Raw genomic sequence first — 21761 nt, 5'->3', positions numbered from 1 at the left:
TCCTTTCACCAGTGAGGTTATAATTGTGTCATTTTCTGCAAACATAGCCAAAGGGTAAGGGAGATTGTTCGTTCTCTCAGATCAAAAAGCCACAAAAACACAGTTCTTTCCACTCTGCATTGCAGGTTTGTGTGTGCATTATGCTTTCCTCTGACTGTTTCTGCTTTGTAAATTTCCTAGTTTGTGTTTTTGAATTAACTTTATGTATTTTACACAATACTTAGGATTATTATCTTTGGGGAGAGGGGGGACAGAACCATTTTAATCTCCACTACTACTGAAATTTCATCTATACAGCATTCCAAAATAAGTTTTGGCTGTATCTTATATTGATTTATGCTTACTATGAATTTCACAGTCCTATAACATTATAAGTCCATTTCATAAATTTGGAGAAAATCATGACTCTAGTGAGCAGAATCCAATTTGCTAGTTGCATTACATGGAACTTTCAAAATTCCAATGAAGTTACAAGTAAAGTTTTGACTAAATATCCTTATAGGTCAGTGCTGGAAAGATTGAATTTTTTAAAAATCAGGTCAGTCTTAATAAATAAATGCATTTACCACAAACACGGCTGGCTCTTATTGTTTCAGGAAATATTAAGAATTCTCTCTTATTTTTGCATGAATTGAAATCAATAAACTAATGGCTATATCATTTGTATAACATACTGAAATTTTTAATTTTCAAGTAATTTTGTGTCTTCTACCTTACTTCTATTTGTAATGCATCTGTGTGATATATTAAGCCCCTCTTTGTATCTGTATCTGTATCTATAGATTCTTCCCTTATGTGGAAGATGAACTCTGGTTCATTCTCTAGAATTAATGCCATTGTATTTGTTACAGTTGAGGGACTTAAATGACATACAAAAATACCCGTATTTATTTTTATTTATTTATTTATTTATTTAAAGATGTTATTTATTTATTTATTTATTTATTTATTTATTTAACAGACAGAGATCACAAGTAGGCAGAGAGGCAGGCAGAGAGAGAGGAGGAAGCAGGCTCCCTGCGGAGCAGAGAACCCGATGCGGGGCTCGATCCTAGGACCCTGAGATCATGACCTGAGCTGAAGGCAGAGGCTTTAACCCGCTGAGCCACCCAGGCACCCCAAAAATACCCATATTTTACATTACAGTTTACTTTTGGTTTTATATATTCTATGGGTGTGATCAAACGTGTAATGGCAGCTACCCACCATTAATGGAGAGTACCTTAATTGTCCTAAAAATCCTCTGCTCGGCCTGTTCATTCTTCCACCTCTCCCTACCAAAGCCCTGGCAATTACTAACCTTTATTGTCTCCATAGTTTTACCTTTTCTAGAATATCACATAGTTGGAATCGTACATCATGTAGCTTTTTCCAGTTGGCTTTTTCAGTGAATAATATGCACTTAAGTTTCCTCCTTGCCATTTCATGGCTTCATAGTTCATTTCTTTTTAGTGCTGAATAATGTTCCATTGTTCGGTGTACCAAAGTTTATTTGCCTACAGAAGGACATTTGGTTGCTCCCAAGTTTTGGCAATTGTATATAAAGTTGCTATAAACATCCATGTGTGGGTTTCTGGAAATAAATTCTGGAAATAAATTGTCATCTCCTTTGGCTAAATAACAAGGAGCATAATTTCTGGATCATATGAATAAGAATATGTTCAGTTTTGTAAGGAATTATCAAACAGTCTTTTAAACTGGCTATACAGTTTTGCATTCCCACCATTAATGTATGAGAATTCCTGTTACTCTACATCCTTGCCAGCATTTGGTGTCGTTAGTTTCTGGATTTTGGCCATTTTAATAGGCGTATAGTAACATCTCATTGTTCTATTTTATTTATTTAAGATTTTGTTTATTTGTCAGAGAGAGCACAAACCAGGGAGTGGCAGGCAGAGCGAGAAGCAGGCTCCTCACTGACCAAGGAGCCCTATGTGGGACTTGATCCCAGGACCCTTGGATCATGACCTGAGGCAAAAGCAGATGCAGAACCAACTGAGCCAGCCAGGTGTCCCAACATCTCGTTGTTTTAATTTGCATTTCCCTGAACAACATCTGTATGGAGCATCTTTTGATATGCTTATTTTTTTTTCTCCTCCATATTTTCTTTGGTGAAATGTCCATTCAGGTGTTTGCCTCATTTCTTTTTTTTTTCTTCTTTTTCCTGTCTTCTCTTTCTCTCTCTCTCTTTTTTAAACTAGGGTATTTTAATGCTTTTTACAATAGGATAAATAGTTTTCTTGATGACTGCAGATATGTTAGGCTGTTTGGTGGTATTCAGAACCACGACAGTAGTGGTGGTTTTCTCTGATTGGTATGTAGTCTTCAGTAATTATAAGGAGTTATTTGTCTGAAACTGCTCTCAAACCAAGACTGCATTTATCCAACCATTGTTTTCAAGATTGTTGGTAACCTGGGCAATATTTTCTGCAAATAACCTTGCCTCCTTGTCTTCCAAGGTCCAAGTCACTCACGTTCATCTCAATGACAGTGTCTTTGGTAGTAATACCCAAAGTGGTGTATAGTTGGGATGAGGGATTCTTTTTTACACTAAGTATCGGCAGGCAAAAGGTGGCTTTCAGTTCGGGCTGTATTACATGGGCCTTTTTGAATTGTAAGTCCATTGGCCTAATGAATCTCTCATATTTGGATAGTTTTTGAGTAAAACCATCTCCAACAAAACAGACATTAGTAACCATCCTATTCCATCATTCTTTCTCTTCCCTGTTCAGATAACTTTTAATATTTCCGTTTCTTCCTGGGCACAAACTTTGTGCAAAGGAGCTTCCCATTTTCCCACTTTCTTGTTTCATTTTTGTTTAGTCATATTGGAAAGTACTGTAGCTCTGGACTGTTCCTCCCTGTCCAGCAGATACACAGGTACTGCTCCTTGTGGAGACCTTTCATCTTTCTTTCATTTGGTGTTTGTCTTTTCATGCAGCTTGGGCCTTTTTCGTTTGTATTTTCCTGGCATGGTGCTGTTTATGTTAGAGCTTAGCTTTCATCATTTTGCCTTCATTATTTTTTAAATTATTATTATTATATTTTATTAAGTTACGTAGTCACCGTACAGTGCATCATTAGTTTTGATGTCGTGTTCAATGATTCATTGTTTGCATACAACACCCGGTGCTGCATGCAGTCCGTGCCCTCCTTAATACCCATCACCTGGCTCACCATCCCCCTGAGCGTTCTTGAGCCTCTTGACCTTCATTCTCATGATGATCCATACAATAGCCATAGTGCTTCTAGGGCCACTCAGCATAATCATTTCGTGGCATGGTGACAGCCATGAGGCCACTGGGGGCAGCTGCTGGGAAGCAAAAAAACTCTCCATTTTTGGGTCTCACGACCCACCAGCTGACTCTATACAACCTGTGATGGACAGAGACAGTTCTCAAACCTGGCCCTTTTTTTAATCAGGTTATTTGTTTTCTTATTGTTGTGTATTAAGAATTTTTTGTATGTTTTATTTAACAGTCCTTATTAGATGTGGATGTTCCATTGAGCTTGAGAAGAATGTATATTCTGATGTTATTGGATAAAGTAGTTTATCGACGTCAGTTACATTCATCTGATTAGTGATGTTGAGTTCACCTTTGTGCTTACTGATCTTTTGCCCATGAAATGTGTCAATTTCTGATAGAGAGGTCTTGAAGTCTCTAACTATGATAGCAAATTTATCTGTTTTTTTGTTTGTTTTTACTTTTGTTTTTTGCTTTTTAAAATTCTGTTAGTTTTTGCCTCACATAGTTTGATATTCTGTTGTTAAGCTCATGGACATTAAGGATTATTATGTCTTCTTACACTATTAACCTCTTTATCAATATGTAATACTATTCTTTATCCTGATAACTTCCTTTGCCTTGGAACCTGGAACAGATTTGTCTGAAACAAATGGAACTTTCATTCACAGTAACATGTGAATAAATTCTTGCATTAATAATTGTCATTTCTGATAAAGTATAATTTTAAAAATAATTTTTATTTTCGCAAAAAAATTTAAATTACTCTAATTTGTTTTGAAATCTAGGTCAAAAATTTTTATTAGAAGGTATTACTTATCTCTTGATTCTCCAAAACAGTTCATCAGTTGTTTTATTTGTTTTATTCATTCACTTGACAAATATTTAGTTGAGGACATATGATGTGCCAGACTTTTTTTTGGGGGGGGGGGTCAAATACATTAAGGATGTGTGAGTTATTAAAAAAAAAAAAAAAGGCATGGGGCGCCTGAGTGGCTCAGTGGGTTAAGCCTCTGCCTTTGGCTCAGGTCATGATCTCAGGGTACTGGGATCGAGTCCTGCATCGGGCTCTCTGCTCAGCAGGGAGCCTGCTTCCCCCTCTCTCTCTGCCTGCCTCTCTACCTGCCTCTCTGCCTACTTGTGATCTCCCCCTCTCTGTCAAATAAATAAAAAATAAATAAATAAAATCTTAAAGGCATAATGGAGAACTGATGACAGAACTCAAAAAGAATTATTTACATCAAATCTGTGTGTATGTATATGTGGATGTAAATGGTACCCTGGAATTGCTCATTGAGTTTCTCAAATATATTTGACTAAGAATTCCAACCCATACCTCTCTCAGCCAACTTTTTAATTTTTTTACTAGAGTGTAGTGCCTGTGTTCTACATAGTGTGTAATAGAAAATGAGATGTTGCAAAAAACAAGTGTTAAGAAATTCTCTAATCTTTTAGTTACTTATTTTTCCACAGAGTGTTCATTTTGAGAAGAAAAATTAAGCTTGAATGTCTGTTTTCTAAGTATTCCTTTTGGATTAGCATCTGATTTGGCAACTTAGGTACTATTTTAGCTGTTAGTGTAGGTAGTTTTGGGCAGTGGTTCTCAAAACTTAGCATGTACCAGAATAAGCTGGAGAATTTGTTAAACAAACTGCTGAGCTCTACCCTGGGGGTTCTTGATTCAGTATCCTGAGATAGGGCCCAAGATCTGGTGATTAAAGTGAATTTCCAGGTAATCCTAACGTGGCTGGTTCTGACATCACACTTAGAGGACAACTAGTTTAGAATGTAAAACATGGGGAAAAGGATCTAAGTGTGGTCGTGATTTTAATACTCACCAAAGGAATTAGCACGGGCAAATTATTTAATTTTCCTTATCTGTGAAGCAGTAGTGGTTATGACTGCAGCTTCTCAGCTTTGCTACAAATATTGAATGACAAACTTATTATTAATACTCTCTAAATGAAAGGTTACAATTTAAAAACCAATCTAAAAACCTCAAATACTTTTTTTCATCTCAGAAACCAGTATTTTTTTTTTTGGCTTAAAATCTATTTTACAAAGAATATAATTAATGAGCCTTTAAATTTTCTGTTTTGAAATTAGAAAATAAATAAATACAACTACATTGTGTAATTCAACTTTGAAATTTATCCACTGTTATATGTGTGTGTGTGTGTGTGTGTGTGTGTGTGTATGTGTGTGTGTAAATTCTTGCCTCACAAAGATTTTCTGCAGTGAATGTCATACTATATTGAAACAGGCTCCTAATTAAAATAGTTGGCTTTGAGACATGTGATATTGAATTTGAGTTGGGAAAACCCCAGGTGGTTGTATAAAATTTCAGCAAATGTTGTGCATGACTTCATTTTTATTTCATGAAACTAGGAAAGAGAAATCCAAAAGCACTTTGCTAAAATTGTAAGTCCCCCCCCCTTTTTTTAAATTGAGATGACTTGCACTTGTAAAGGAGAATTTTGATATAGAAAATCAAGAATTCTCTAACACTTTTATTTAATGTTCAGCAAGAGATTCAGGAAATATTTGTTGAGTACCAGTGAGTTTAAGCCACTTTGCAAGGTTTTCTGGATTCACAGGGTGATGTAGATAAGTGAGTTAAAATCTGTTCCTTGGTATGTATAGAGACTGTGGGGGAATAGAGCTTTATATTCAGTGAATTAAAATGTAATGTGAAGAATACATCTAAGAAGTTATGTATAAATGCTAGGAAAGTTTTAGGTGAGGGGGGTAATTTTGAATCAAGGACTTTAGAGCCTAGGAATCTAAGGAGGCTTGGAAATAAGAGTATATATGAAATAAGTTGTGGAGGAAAAAAATCAAAGTAGTATAGAGGACAGACTAAGAGCAGAGGTTGTTAAGTGTGCTCAGGAGAAGGACAGATACAAGGGAGACAAAGAAAAGAAAGTGCCTTATGTATTCAAGTCATTACATGAACATTACAATAGTTATAAATATGGGTGTCTGAGTAAAGTAATATGTGAAAGTTGATGCCAGATATTTTTATGCAAAGTTATTCCTCTGATCCCAATGAATGGAGACTTTATGCATAAAATAGTGGTGAGCAAAGTATGGTCTATGGGCCAATTCTGGCCTGAGGCCTGTTTTTGTAAATACAGTTTTATTGGAACATGGCTCTAACCATTCATTTAAGCAGTCCATCGATGCTTTTATCCTACAAAGACAGAAATTTCATAGTTGTAACAGAGATCTTATGGCCCACAAAACCTGAAATATTTACTATATGGCCCTCACAAAAAATAAAAATCAGACATAGTTATGTATGTGTGTTATGTATCAGTGCAGTATAAAATGTACCATTAGTTACAAATACATGATGATATAAAGAGCTTGCACCAGAATGCAAATTAATTCACTGTTTCCTTTATCTAGAAGGCCGTGCTCTGAAAAAAGCTATGTCAGAGGATCTGGACACCATGGGTAGTGAATAGATTTGTATTTTACTGAAGTTTTTTTATTGTAGCGTAATGGTGTATAGTTTAGTTCAAGGGTCTTTGACTCAGTAAAGATGTATTGAAGATTTTTTTCAAGATTCATTTATTTCATTTTATATTATTTTATTTTAAAAAGATTTTATTTATTTGTTATTTATTAAAGATTTATTTATTTGTTTGACACAGAGAGATGACAAATAGGCAGAGAGGCAGGCAGAGAGAGAGAGGGAAACAGGCTCCCTGCCGAGTAGAGAGCCCAATGCAGGGCTCGATCCCAGGACCCTGAGACCATGACCTGAGCCGAAGGCAGAGGCTTAACTTTCTGACCCACCCAGGTGCCCCAGATTTATTTATTTTAGAGAAATTGTGTGAGCGGGCAGAATCCTTACTGAATGTGGAGCCTGACTTTGTGCTCAATCCCATGACCCTGGAATTATGACGTGAGCCTAAACTAAGAGTCAGATGCTTAACCTACTGAGCCAGGTTCCCCTGTATTGAAGATTTCTAAGCAGGATGGCAGGATCAGATGTGTATTTGTGAAAGGACTAATAACTTGAAATAGAATCCCTCCTTTTTTTATTTTTTTTTTTTTTTTTTTTTTGGTCTCTTCTGCATCACCAAAGCATACTGTAGACGGCATGTGTGGTGTGTTTTGGAGTCAGAACCTTGGGGATGCAGCTAGTAAGATTGGATGCTCAAGAGCTAAAATTCCTTTTCCCTTAATTTGTATTCTGAAAATCGCACACAGGAGCACTGATTGGTATGGTTGCTTAAGAAGCCTGCTACAGCAGTTGGGGGGTCAGTGGGGGAGCAGTAAGTTTCACACAAGAATTGTTCATTACAGATAGTAGCATAATGCTATGGGAACCAGCAGAATCATTGTATTATTGAACACTTTATATTTTCTGCTACACATGAAGCTAATAAAGTTCATTACCACTTTTACTAGATCGTATCTCATCAGGTATGTTAAAAGCTCCTGTAATATCATGACAAATTAAAGGATATTTTTAAGCCCCCAATAAGCCTAGAGAATATGTGCCTGATGTTAGAGACGTACAGGGTCAAAGGTCAGTTTGTTCTAACTCAAAAATATTTTGATTTGTCCATCTAAGTGTATTTTTTTCTTACTAATTTAATTAGAGGGAATACCCAGGAGATTCTCAAATAAGAGGATAAAGGGCAATATTTTAATTGCTTACTTTATGTAATGTTAAGACTTGTAGAAACTGATTTTCCTATGAGGCCTGGGAGACTTTCCTTAAAATAGCATGCACTGTAAAAGACATCTCTCTCTCTCTCTCTTTTTTTTTTTTTTTAAGATTTTATTTATTTATTTGACAGACAGAGATCACAAGTAGGCAGAGAGGCAGGTGGGGTTGGGGTGGGGAAGCAGGCTCTCTGCTGAGCTGAGAGCCTGATGCGGGTCTTGATCCCAGGACGCTGGGATCATGACCTGAGTGAAGCCAGAGGCTTTGACCCACTGAGCCACCCAGGCACCCCCCCCAAAAGATCTCTTTTTATAATCACTATTTTTAATGACTTTTACATCATCACCTGGTACCTTTACTTTTGCAACTCCTGGGTGTACAACACTCCTTCAGGTGTTACAACACTTTCTATGTGGTTAATGATATGTTTTATTAGAAAAGAGATATATCTATACAAAGTTCTGCTTCCTACCTCAAATGTGAAAAGACCATTTGAAGGCTGGTGGAGAGATGCTGATATTTTGTGGGTGACAGCATTGACAGGTGTGATCATTACTGCTTTGCTCATTCCAGGAGGCGAGTTGATTTCCTTTGCAGGTACATGCTTGAATAATCTCATCCTAGACACAGGCAAGGGTTTGTGTAATTCGTCATTTTTCCATTAGGCATCATACATACTACATCATGTGCCCACAATTAATGTACGTAAGATTGGTGACCGATGGAGGTACTGCTCCACCAGCACTGTGTTCATAGTAGGATGTAAAAACACAAATGCAGTTTTGTTGCTTGTAGTGTTCAAATTGATCACCTGGTATCAGTATCTCCTTTTTTCTTCTTCTTGAAGGTGGGGAGTATTACAGGGGTATATAATTATAAGATATTGTTTTAGTATTTTATATTTGCATTCGAATTTTAACGGATGGTATCGATTCAGGAAAGTTAAACATGCATGGTTTTTCAGTGCATAGTTTCTGGGGAAATTAATACAGAGACTTCCAGTGGAAGAACTTTGACTAGATGCTTTTATCATTGCCAGAATTGTGACTTATGGTCAGTTAATTCCTCCACGGTTTCCTGTTGGGTTTGTTTTGTCTTTTCTTATGTTGTTTTTCTCCCCTCAGTGTGAGACACATTTATCAACTTTTCATGAATAATTTCATCTGAATCCATAGTTCTATCACTCCTTTAGTCTTTTTATTTCTACATATGTTTTACTAATTCTAATCATTTATTTTGTGTATTGAGTAGTTTTTGAGTTTCTATGAACCAGGTACTGCTTTGAAAACAAAATAGAGCCCCTACACACACACACACACACACACACACACACAATACACACACACACACACACACACACAATATACACACCCAACACACACACACCCACCCACACACACCCACACACGGTTGAACATCCTGCATAGTCCATGGTACATAGCAGTCAGTAAATATTATATTCATTAAATGTGATACATATGTTTTCCTCCAATTTGCTAATGATGATTCAGTGATGACTTTGATCATCATTTCAGTATCTTTGATAGAAATCCTTGATTTGGGGGACGCCTGGGTGGCTCAGTTGGTTAAGCAGCTGCCTTCAGCTCAGGTCATGATCCCAGCGTCCTGGGATCGAGTCCCACATCGGGCTCCTTGCTCATCAGGGAGCCTGCTTCTCCCTCTGCCTCTGCCTGCCATTCTATCTGCCTGTGCTTGCTCTCTCTCCCTCTCTCTCTCTGACAAATAAATAAATAAATAAAAAAAAAAAAAAAAAAGAAATCCTTGATTTGGATATAGTCCATTTTAAACACTTCCCCTCATGGTTAGCAATTTTTGTATATTATTAAAACTTTCTCACTTTCACATCATGACGTTTTTATTAGATCATCTTAGAGAATCTTTATTGTTTGACCTTTTACACTCCAGGTGCCATCTACCCGGAATTTATTATTTTTGAAGGCTGTGAAATAAGGGCAGGTTTTGTTTTTTTTCCCCACATTGCTACCTAATTTATTCAGTACACATTGAAGAGATTGTCCTTCCTTTAGTGCTCTGAAGAGCCAAACTTTTCATAAGTCAGGTGTGCACATATATATATGAATGGGTGTTAGGACTATTCCATCCATTTATCTGGTCCATTTGCCTGTCTTTACTCCAGTATCTCTGTGTCTTGATTATTCCACCTTTATAATGAATACATCTGTCAATAAATTCTCTAACTTTGTTCTCCTTTACATTAAAATTGGCTATTCTTTGTCTTTGGATTTCCATATGAAGCTTAATATCTGCTTGCCAATCTGGGAAAAAAATATCTGTAGAAATTGTGCTAGATCTCAGTGAATCTATAAATCAGTGAATCAGTTATATATTAATTTCTGTTCTTGATATCCCTAGGATCCTGGGATATTAAGCACACAAGGAACAAAGCTAGAAGTGCTTATGTATTGAGACATTAATTCAAATTAATTTAATAATCCTGTCTCTTAACAAATGATCTTTACTCATACCCTCTGTGGTTTGTAGGACACTAAACTCTTTATTCCATTAGCAGCAACTAATGACATAAACATAACCACAAATCACAACTGTCATTTATTAAATATATAAGATAGGCCAGGTACTGTTTTAGATGTTCCTTTATTTCTAATTCTTTTTTAAAAAAAATATTTGTTTATTATTTGAGAGATAGATTGAGAGAATGAGTTGGAGGAATAGCAGAGAGAGAAGCAGACCCCCTATGGAACAGGGAGCCCGGTGTAGGATTCGATCCCAGAACCCTGGGATCATGACCTGAGCCATTGGCAGATGCTCAGTGACTGAGCCACCCAGGCACCGTTTATTTCTAATTCTTAAGACGTTATATGGAACATTTCATAAATGAAGAAACTAATATGTTATAAGAGGTTAACTAACCTGCCTAATGTTGTCCACTTAGTAAATGATGAGGTCAGAGACCAACCCCTGTTGTATGCTTTGCCCACAATCCCATTCCTGGGGCCTCCAGCAGGCAAAACTGCAGAGACTGATGATAAATATGTAGGGGTTGAATGAATACTTACGTGTTTTTCTCCATTGATTTGCTATTAGTGATTCACATTTCTTTCCTCAAGAAAAATGATGAAACTTTCAAGATAAAAATGGTTTTAATAAGTAGCAAATTTACATTCTATAGTATCTAGCATAATACGTAAGCGAGAAAGTGGTAAGAAATCTAATTAATCAAAATGCGCAAAAATGCCCAAACTGTGGGGAATCACCTCTTCATTTAATACTTCAGAAGACTGTGTGTTACCTAGCTGTCTTTAATGTTTTATTATTTCTTTTTGGAATTGATATTTAAAGTGGGGGCATCAACTCTATCTTTCATGGCAAGATTATATTGATATTCAGTTGTTTTCATCCCACCTTTTCCTCTTTGATTCAGAGGTAGGAGAAAAAGACACACTTTAAAAATTATCTACCAGCTTATTAAAATATTAACAATATTTTAAAAAACTGACCTAAATTAGTAGAGATTAAACTTGAACCTTGAAAACCTTTTAGACTTCTAAGTAGAACCCCAGGTCAGTTTCCTATTTTACATGCTTAATTTTATATATATATTTTTCTTCTTTATGTGCCTTTTCTAAAAGTATTCAGTTCTTTAGAGTCCTTTTTACACACATGAAAATATGATTTCACTCACACGTGGAATCTAAAGAATGAATGAACAGAAAACCAAGCTGGCTTAAATACAGAGAACAAACTGGTGGTTTCTAGAGGGGAAGTAGATGGGGGGGATAGGCAAAATCGATTGAGAGGTACAAACTTTAAATTTCCAATTATAAAGTAAGTAAGTCACAAAGATGAAAGGTACAGCATAGGGAATATTGTCAGTAATGTTGTAATAATATATGGTGACAAATGGTGACTACACTTATCATGGTGAGCGCTGAGTAATGTTTAGAATTGTCAAGTCAATATGTGATTCATCTGAAACTAATAACATTGTCAGTTACACTTCAGTAAAAAAATTAAATGTTGAAAAAAAAAGCCATACAAGCTGACATTATTAGCAATATTATAAAAAACAAAACAAAGAAAAAGCACACAACCAAGTAATTACAGATTAGAACTGGCAATTTCAACCTTTTGCATAATTTGTACACATTGTACCAACTGATACATGGATTGTAAATCAAAATAGTAGAGTAATTCTTTCTTTCTCTCCCTCTCTCTCGCTCCTTTTTTTTTTTTTTTTGGCTTCTTTGATGCCATCAAATAACTTTATTCACACAAACATCCCTGAATTTACAAAGCCTCAGTCATTCATCCACACTAGGGGGATCCACAGTGTTCAAGGAGCTTAAATATAACGTATCACGCCAATCCAAGAAACCCATGTACAAAAATATTCATATAAAGCTGTTCACACGTAGGTCCTGGATTACCAGCTTCTGCTTAAAAAAAGAAAATAAAGAAAAATGGATTTATTATCTAGTATTTGAAACTCACTTTGTTCCTAGGCTAAAGGCTCTTGCCCCTGAGTTGACCACACACAAATGTTAAATCATTGCAAGCTGCTTTCCTGCTTAGGGCTCCTAGGGCACAAAAGATTTCTTTAAAACATTCCTCAATCAACTCCCTTCCGCCTGTGGGCTCTCATGGAAAAAGATGTGGACACATCTGGCAACCAGTGGCAGTGGATTCACTTCTGGAAGCTTATGTTAACCGACCCTCTAGTCCTACTTCCTGGTTTCCCCTCTGAAGACATCTCTCTAGACCGGAAACCCCTGTCCTCCAAAACTAGCAGGCAGGATCAGAGATGGGTTTGGCATCCCCAAAACTATGTCTCAGCCCATTGTGGGAGGATGGGCAAGTTCCTAGGTGACTGTCTAGGGGCCACCAGACAGACCAAGGGCAGGGAAAGGAATCTGGGGAGAGTAATAGCCCAACACCCACCAGTGCCCCCCATATATGTGGGGGGTGCAGACGCAAGCAGGATCAAAGGTGAGCGGTGCACGCGACGGACGGCCTGGAAACACAGGCAGCGGGGAGCAAGCACGAGTGAGGGGTGAGGCAGAGAGTGAGGGGTCCCCTCCTTAGGCTGTAGAGGCGGAACTTTTGCTGTTCCAAGTTTCCAAAAGATACTCTGATGCTGAAACTCAGACATCCAGGCTATTAAGATCTGTTTTCTAAAAAAAAGTAAACTGCAACAGCATAAAGATTACCACAGTGCTCTTTACCTTTCCTTAGAAAAAAGACTCAAGCAAAAATAATCTTACTGCTCCAAACCCTGACTTTCTAGGAGAGAGCTGATAGGTCAAGGAGCTGAGAACCTTGGAGGAAGGGACTGATAGAAGCAGGGAATGCCCAGGCGCAAGGCTTTGAGGAAGGTGGTGAGTGGTCTTTGTACCACAGGATCAGGGAGCAAAGGGAGTGCAGGGCATATGGTCCTTGTCCTTGCCATCTTTGTTCATTTGCTCTGGGACACCCCACTGGCAGTGCCGGAAAGGAGACCAGGGCCTGGCTGAGAGTCAGATGTCCACAATGTTGGGCATCTTTCTTCTCCAGCTCTCAACACAGTCCTCCTTCCTTCCTTCCCACCTTCCTCCCTCCCTTCCTTCTTTTTTATATTTTTAAAAGATTTTATTTATTTATTTGACAGAGAGAATACAAGCAGGAAGAGCAGTAGGCATAGGGAGAGGGAGAAGCAGGCTCCCCACAAACCAGGGAGCCTGATGGGGGGGCTCTATCCCATGACCCTGGGATCACGACCTGAGCTGGAGGCAGACGCTTAACCGACTGAGCCACCCAGGTGCCCTCAACGTGGTATTTCTTAAGTAAACATTGGATTTACTCAGAAAAGCAGCCATGGTGGGCAAACCCTATCTGGGCAGGAGGACAGAATTTCTGCTCTCCTGTCCCAGTGCCTCTGGGATGAGATGAGGCTAAGGCCTGTGACCTTTGTCCCCAGCCCCCAGAAACTGATCAGATGGAGTTAGTCTTGAACGAACCAACTGTGGCATCCTCCTGGCTACAAGAAAAAAGCAGTAGATTATTTCTGCTGAAGATTGTGAATCATCGTTATGCTATAAAACATTATTATGCTTCTAGGAAAACTTACAGAACCATAAAACGTGGTCAGTGATGAACTGTATTATATTTTATGATTTTCTTCTTTTTGTAAATCTGATACACACTGTACTTTCTGCAGAAATACCACAAATGGCTGGTACCTGTATGCTGATAGCTCAAATGGAAAATTTGGTGACATGGCTGATCTACTCACTCCTGTTATTTCACGCACGGGACCAAGGTGCACCCTGTTGTTCTGGACTCATATGAATGGTGTCACAGTGGGTTCTCTCCAGGTACTCCTTAGGCAATTGCACTAAATTTTCTCTATAAAAATTCATACTGTACAATTTAGTGTTATTAAAATATAGTCTGCAAATAGATGAGAATGGGTAATTATCAACACCTTACTAGTTTCAGTATGGTATGATTTAAAAAAATAGCCTTACTAGCAGAATTAGACCTGAATGGCCAGTAGGCTGTTTTTACTCTTCATTTTATGGTTATTATCTTTATTCTGAGGTTACAGCTTGTGTAGTACAGTTTTGTACTTGAGATGTTTCATGTAGGTTTTAGCAACAGCGTTCTGAGAATACGAGTGTTCTAAGAACAGTGCAAATGGGTCTTACATGCTTTGGGGACCTTTGAATGTGCATTCTTCTGCCCATGGTGCTGCAGCTGCATTTTCTAATTGTCTTTTTCCAGCTGTTTCTTGGTTAAAAGAATTAAACTATTTCAGAATTACTGTTTAAACTATTTCAAACTGTTTTAAGAATTTCACAGAGAACCTCAATATAACTTCCACTCAGAGTTCCTATTTTTTTGCTCATTGTTCCAGACCATCTTTTATAGGAAAAATTCCAGACAGGATCGTGTATCATACGTAGTTATTTCTTCCTAGTGTCTTTTGAATTAGAATGATTCCTTAATCTTCTCTAGGCTTTTATGATCTTGATAATTTAAAATATTATACTCTAATCTGATATGTAGAATCCACTCAATTTAGTTCTGTTCAGTGTTAATCCTCTATATACATGTTTATATATATCATGTATATTTATATATATTATTTTTTATATATTTTATATATATTTGCTGTAGTATCACGAAAACTGTTTTTTTTAACTGCATCCCATTGGTAGTATATGATATATATAGGTCTTGCTACTTTATTCTCTTTGTTATCAATAAATATTTTGTGAAGAGATACTTTGATAGTATGTAAAATCCTGTTCTCAAGTCAATTTTACTTGCTAGTTTTTGCTTCCTTTAGTATTTTTCACTGGATTAATTTTACTCTGATGATTCTTAATTGTGATTTTTTAACTGCATTATTCTGTTTACATTTGTTGGTTGGTTTTCTGTTATAAAACACTATCACCACCATGACCCAGAAAATTACCTCTCCATTTATGGATTTATATCAGTGTGGATTCATGGATCCTTTTTCTGTTCAATTTGTTATCATCTATTATTTTTGTTATTTTTCATTGATTCTTAAATTGTCCCAGATTTACTCTTAGGAGACCTTTTAAGCTGACTCCTATGTCTCTTTGACAATCCCATCAGTCTTTGAGCAGTTTCTTTTTTTCTGTCCAAGAAGACATTCCAGACTCATGCTATTTTTATGTTGTTCCATCCCTGGAGTTAACTTTTTCCAGGGGTCCTGATTTCTTTTAGAAGACCAAGTTATATAGCAAACCAGAGAGAGAGGTTCTGGAGTCTCAGTGCAGATGCCTAGGTCCTTTTTTCCCATCTTGGACATGCCTTATAAAATATATGAGGTTTTAAGTCATATGTATAAATGCATCATTTACACAGAACAAGCCAACTCAGTTGTAAAACATCTCCATTTGTACTATTTCATACCCCTAGGTAACATTTTCCAGGAAGCCATGTCTGAAAGACCAATCCGAAAGTTCTAGAATCATTTACTGTGGCAGTTTTAGACCAGGAATATCTTGCTAAACGCAGGCAAAGCAAAGGGCTCTTCCCCTTATCAAGTACCATTAATTTGTTAGTGAAGAAGTCTATGTTTAGCATATTTACAAAAAGATTACAGGTAGGTTACCTACTTTCCGCCCCCCCCCAATATAGAAAGAAATAGACTAAAGTCTAGCTGCTTAACCACTTCTTCCCCTGTACCTTTTGATTATAATTTTAGTATTAGGTGCTGTATCTCCTCATTTTATTACTCTCTTATCCTGAGATTTTCCTGGCTATATTAAATATTTATTTTTCCAAATATGTTTTAGATAAACATATTTTACAAATGCTGTTAGTTTTTTTTTTTTTTTTTACTTGAAAATATATTTACTTACCAGTTTTGGAAGAATTACCTTCTTTAATATAGGTGAGATTCCGTACCAATAATGATTTAGAAGTAAACTTGTTTGTATATAAGTATGCATGCATGTTTGATAATCTAAAAATATCCAGTAGTCTTATGAATTAAAGTTATACTTTATCATTTGTTTTACATTGATTTTTTTAAATTAATTAATTTATTTTTTATTTTAATTTTTATAAACATATTTTTTTTTTTTTTATAAACATATTTTTATCCCCAGGAGTACAGGTCTGTGAATCGCCAGATTTACACACTTCACAGCACTCACCATAGCACATACCCTCCCCAATGTCCATAACCCCACCCTCCCCTCCCACCCCCCTTCCCAACCCCCTGCCCCCATCAACCCTCAGTTTGTTTTGTGAGATTAAGAGTCACTTATGGTTTGTCTCCCTCCCAATCCCATCTTGTTTCATTTACTCTTCTCCTACCCCCTTAACCCCCCTGTTGCATCTCCTCTCCCTCATATCAGGGAGATCATACGATAGTTGTCTTTCTCCAATTGACTTATTTCGCTAAGCATGATACCCTCTAGTTCCATCCACGTCGTCGCAAATGGCAAGATTTCATTTCTTTTGATGGCTGCATAGTATTCCATTGTGTATATATACCACCTCTTCTTTATCCATTCGTCTGTTGATGGACATCTAGGTTCTTTCCATAGTTTGGCTATTGTAGACATTGCTGCTATAAACATTCGGGTGCATGTGCCCCTTCAGATCACTACGTTTGTATCTTTAGAGTAAATACCCAGCAGTGCAATTGCTGGGTCATAGGGTAGTTCTATTTTCAACATTTTGAGGAACCTCCATGCTGTTTTCCAGAGTGGTTGCGCCAGCTTGCATTCCCACTAACAGTGTAGGAGGATTCCCCTTTCTCCGCATCCTCGCCAGCATCTGTCATTTCCTGACTTGTTAATTTTAGCCATTCTGACTGGTGTGAGGTGATATCTCATTGTGGTTTTGATTTGTATTTCCCTGATGCCGAGTGATATGGAGCACTTTTTCATGTGTCTGTTGGCCATCTGGATGTCTTCTTTGCAAAAATGTCTCTTCAGGTCTTCTCCCATTTCTTGATTGTATTATTTGTTCTTTGGGTGTTGAGTTTGCTAAGTTCTTTATAGATTTTGGACACTAGCCCTTTATCTGATATGTCATTTGCAAATATCTTCTCCCATTCTGTCAGTTGTTTTTTGGTTTTGTTAACTGTTTCCTTTGCTGTGCAAAAGTTTTGATCTTGATGAAATCCCAATAGTTCATTTTTGCCCTTGCTTCCCTTGCCTTTGGCGATGTTCCTAGGAAGATGTTGCTGCGGCTGAGGTCGAAGAGGTTGCTGCCCGTGTTCTCCTCAAGGATTTTGATGGATTCCTTTCTCACATTGAGGTCCTTCATCCATTTTGAGTCTATTTTCGTACGTGGTGTAAGGAAATGATCCAATTTCATTTTTCTGCATGTGGCTGACCAATTTTCCCAACACCATTTACTGAAGAGGCTTTTTTCCATTGGACATTCTTTCCTGCTTTGTCAAAGATTAGTTGACCATAGAGTTGAGGGTCTATTTCTGGGCTCTCTATTCGGTTCCATTGATCTATGCATCTGTTTTTGTGCCAGTACCATGCTGTCTTGATGATGACAGCTTTCTAACAGAGCTTGAAGTCCGGAATTGTGATGCCACCAACTTTGGCTTTCTTTTTCAATATTCCTTTGGCTATTCGAGGTCTTTTCTGGTTCCATATAAATTTTAGGATTATTTGTTCCATTTCTTTGAAAAAAATGGATGGTACTTTGATAGGAATTGCATTAAATGTGTAGATTGCTTTAGGTAGCATAGACATTTTCACAATATTTATTCTTCCAATCCAGGAGCATGGAACATTTTTCCATTTCTTTGTGTCTTCCTCAATTTCTTTCATGAGTACTTTATAGTTTTCTGTGTATAGATTCTTAGCCTCTTTGGTTAGGATTATTCCTAGGTATCTTATAGTTTTGGGTGCAATTGTAAATGGGATTGACTCCTTAATTTCTCTTTCTTCTGTCTCGTTGTTGGTGTAGAGAAATGCAAGAGATTTCTGTGCATTGATTTTATATCCTGACACTTTACTGAATTCCTGTACAAGTTCTAGCAGTTTTGGAGTGGAGTCTTTTGGGTTTTCCACATATAGTATCATATCATCTGCGAAGAGTGATAGTTTGACTTCTTCTTTGCCAATTTGGATGCCTTTAATTTCCTTTTGTTGTCTGATTGCTGAGGCTAGGACTTCTAGTACTATGTTGAATAGCAGTGGTGATAATGGACATCCCTGCCGTGTTCCTGACCTTAGCGGAAAAGCTCTCAATTTTTCTCCATTGAGAATGATATTTGTGGTGGGTTTTTCATAGATGGCTTTGATAATATTGAGGTATGTGCCCTCTATCCCTACACTTTGAAGAGTTTTGTTCAGGAAGGGATGCTGTACTTTGTCAAATGCTTTTTCAGCATCTATTGAGAGTATCATATGGTTCTTGTTCTTTCTTTTATTAATGTGTTGTATCACATTGATTGATTTGCAGATGTTGAACCAACCTTGCAGCCCTGGAATAAATCCCACTTGGTCGTGGTGAATAATCCTTTTAATGTACTGTTGAATCCTATTGGCTAGTATTTTGGCGAGAATTTTTGCATCTGTGTTCATCAAGGATATTGGTCTGTAGTTCTCTTTTTTGATGGGATCCTTGTCTGGTTTTGGGATCAAGGTGATGCTGGCCTCATAAAATGAGTTTGGAAGTTTTCCTTCCATTTCTATTTTTTGGAACAGTTTCAGGAGAATAGGAATTAGTTCTTCTTTAAATGTTTGGTAGAATTCCCCCGGGAAGCCATCTGGCCCTGGGCTTTTGTTTGTTTGGAGATTTTTGATGACTGTTTCAATCTCCTTACTGGTTATGGGTCTGTTCAGGCTTTCTATTTCTTCCTGGTTCAGTTGTGGTAGTTTATATGTCTCTAGGAATGCATCCATTTCTTCCAGATTGTCAAATTTGTTGGCGTAGAGTTGCTCATAGTATGTTCTTATAATTGTCTGTATTTCTTTGGTGTTAGTTGTGATCTCTCCTCTTTCATTCATGATTTTATTTATTTGGGTCCTTTCTCTTTTCTTTTTGATAAGTCAGGCCAGGGGTTTATCAATCTTATTAATTCTTTCAAAGAACCAGCTCCTATTTTCGTTGATTTGTTCTGTTGTTTTTTTTTGGTTTCTATTTCATTGATTTCTGCTCTGATCTTTATGATTTCTCTTCTCCTGCTGGGTTTAGGGTTTCTTTCTTGTTCTTTCTCCAGCTCCTTTAGGTGTAGGGTTAGGTTGTGTACCTGAGACCTTTCTTGTTTCTTGAGAAAGGCTTGTACCGCTATATATTTTCCTCTCAGGACTGCCTTTGTTGTGTCCCACAGATTTTGAACCGTTGTGTTTTCATTATCATTTGTTTCCATGAATTTTTTCAATTCTTCTTTAATTTCCTGGTTGACCCATTCATTCTTTAGAAGGATGCTGTTTAGTCTCCATGTATTTGGGTTCTTTCCAAATTTCCTCTTGTGATTGAGTTCTAGCTTCAGAGCATTGTGATCTGAAAATATGCAGGGAATGATCCCAATCTTTTAATACTGGTTGAGACCTGATATAGGACCGAGGATGTGATCTATTCTGGAGAATGTTCCATGTGCACTAGAGAAGAATGTGTATTCTGTTGCTTTGGGATGAAATGTTCTGAATATATCTGTGATGTCCATCTGGTCCAGTGTGTCATTTAAGGCCTTTATTTCCTTGTTGATCTTTTGCTTGATCTGTCCATTTCAGTGAGGGGAGTGTTAAAGTCCCCTACTATTATTGTATTATTGTCAATGTGTTTCTTTGATTTTGTTATTCATTGGTTTATATAGTTGGCTGCTCCCACGTTAGGGGCATAGATATTTAAAATTGTTAGATCTTCTAGTTGGACAGATCCTTTGAGTATGATATAGTGTCCTTCCTCATCTCTTATTATAGTCTTTGGCTTAAAATCTAATTGATCTGATATAAGGATTGCCACTCCTGCTTTCTTCTGATGTCCATTAGCATGGTAAATTCTTTTCCACCCCCTCACTTTAAATCTGGAGGTGTCTTCGGGTTTAAAATGAGTTTTTTGTAGGCAACATAGAGATGGGTTTTGTTTTTTATCCATTCTGATACCCTGTGTCTTTTGATTGGGGCATTTAGCCCATTAACATTTAGGGTAACTATCGAGAGATATGGATTTAGTGCCATTGTATTGCCTGTAAGGTGACTATTACTGTATATTGTCTCTGTTCCTTTCTGATCTACTTTTGGTGTCTCTCTTTGCTTAGAGGACCCCTTTCAATATTTCCTGTAGAGCTGGTTTGGTGCTTGGAAATTCTTTCAGTTTTTGTTGTCCTGGAAGCTTTTTATCTCTCCTTCTATTTTCAATGATAGCCTAGCTGGATATAGTATTCTTGGCTGCATGTTTTCTCGTTTAGTGCTCTGAATATATCATGCCAGCTCTTTCTGGCCTGCCTGGTCTCTGTGGATAAGTCTGCTGCCAATCTAATATTTTTACCGTTGTATGTTACAGACTTCTTTTCCCGGGCTGCTTTCGGGATTTTCTCTTTGTCACTAAGACTTGTAAATTTTACTATTAAGTGACAGGGTGTCAATATAAAGATCTTATTGATTTTGAGGGGGTTTCTCTGAACCTCCTGGATTTTGATGCTTGTTCCCTTTGCCATATTGGGGAAATTCTCTCCAATAATTCTCTCCAATATACCTTCTGCTCCCCTCTCTCTTTCTTCTTCTTCTGGAATCCCAATTATTCTAATGTTGTTTCATCTTATGGTGTCACTTATCTCTCAAATTCTCCCCTCATGGTCCAGTAGCTGTTTGTCCCTCTTTTGCTCAGCTTCTTTATTCTCTGTCATTTGGTCTTCTATATCACTAATTCTTTCTTCTGCCTCATTTATCCTAGCCGTGAAAGCCTCCATTTTTGATTGCACCTCATTAATAGCTTTTTTTATTTCAACTTGGTTAGATTTTAGTTCTTTTATTTCTCCAGAAAGGGCTTTTATCTCTCCCGAGAGGGTTTCTCTAATATCTTCCTTGCCTTTTTCGAGCCCGGCTAGAACCTTGAGAATCGTCATTCTGAACTCTAGATCTGACATATTACCAATCTGTATTGATTAGGTCCCTAGCCTTTGGTACTGCCTCTGGTCCTTTTTTTTGTGGTGAATTTTTCTGCCTTGTCATTTTGTCCAGAGAAGAGTATATGAAGGAGCAAGTAAAATACTAAAAGGGTGGCAACAACCCCAGGAAAATATGTTTTAACCAAATCAGAAGAGATCCCAAATCGTGAGCAGGGGGAAAAGGGATAAAAAGAGGTTTAGAAAGAAAAAAAAAAAAAAAAAAAAA

At 37.2% G+C, this 21761-nt stretch overlaps 1 protein-coding gene and 1 pseudogene across 1 annotated transcript in view; one reads left to right on the top strand and one right to left on the bottom strand.

The window, feature by feature from the left end:
* Positions 1-21761, top strand: part of LOC111155577 (MAM and LDL receptor class A domain containing 1) — a 757926-nt gene that overhangs the window by 268246 nt on the left and 467919 nt on the right. Inside the window, exon 22 of the mRNA XM_022515825.1 lies at positions 14126-14282. Coding sequence (XP_022371533.1) covers positions 14126-14282 — 157 coding nt within the window. The remainder of the gene's footprint in view (positions 1-14125; positions 14283-21761) is intronic.
* LOC111155578 lies at positions 2363-3281 on the bottom strand (annotated as a pseudogene).

Source organism: Enhydra lutris, unplaced genomic scaffold (genome assembly GCF_002288905.1).
Source record: "Enhydra lutris kenyoni isolate GAN:26980312 unplaced genomic scaffold, ASM228890v2 scaffoldscaffold42, whole genome shotgun sequence".
NCBI classification, from domain to species: domain Eukaryota; kingdom Metazoa; phylum Chordata; class Mammalia; order Carnivora; family Mustelidae; genus Enhydra; species Enhydra lutris.
Note: the sequence above shows the minus strand (reverse complement) of the source record. Positions and strands in the feature narration are given on the sequence as shown.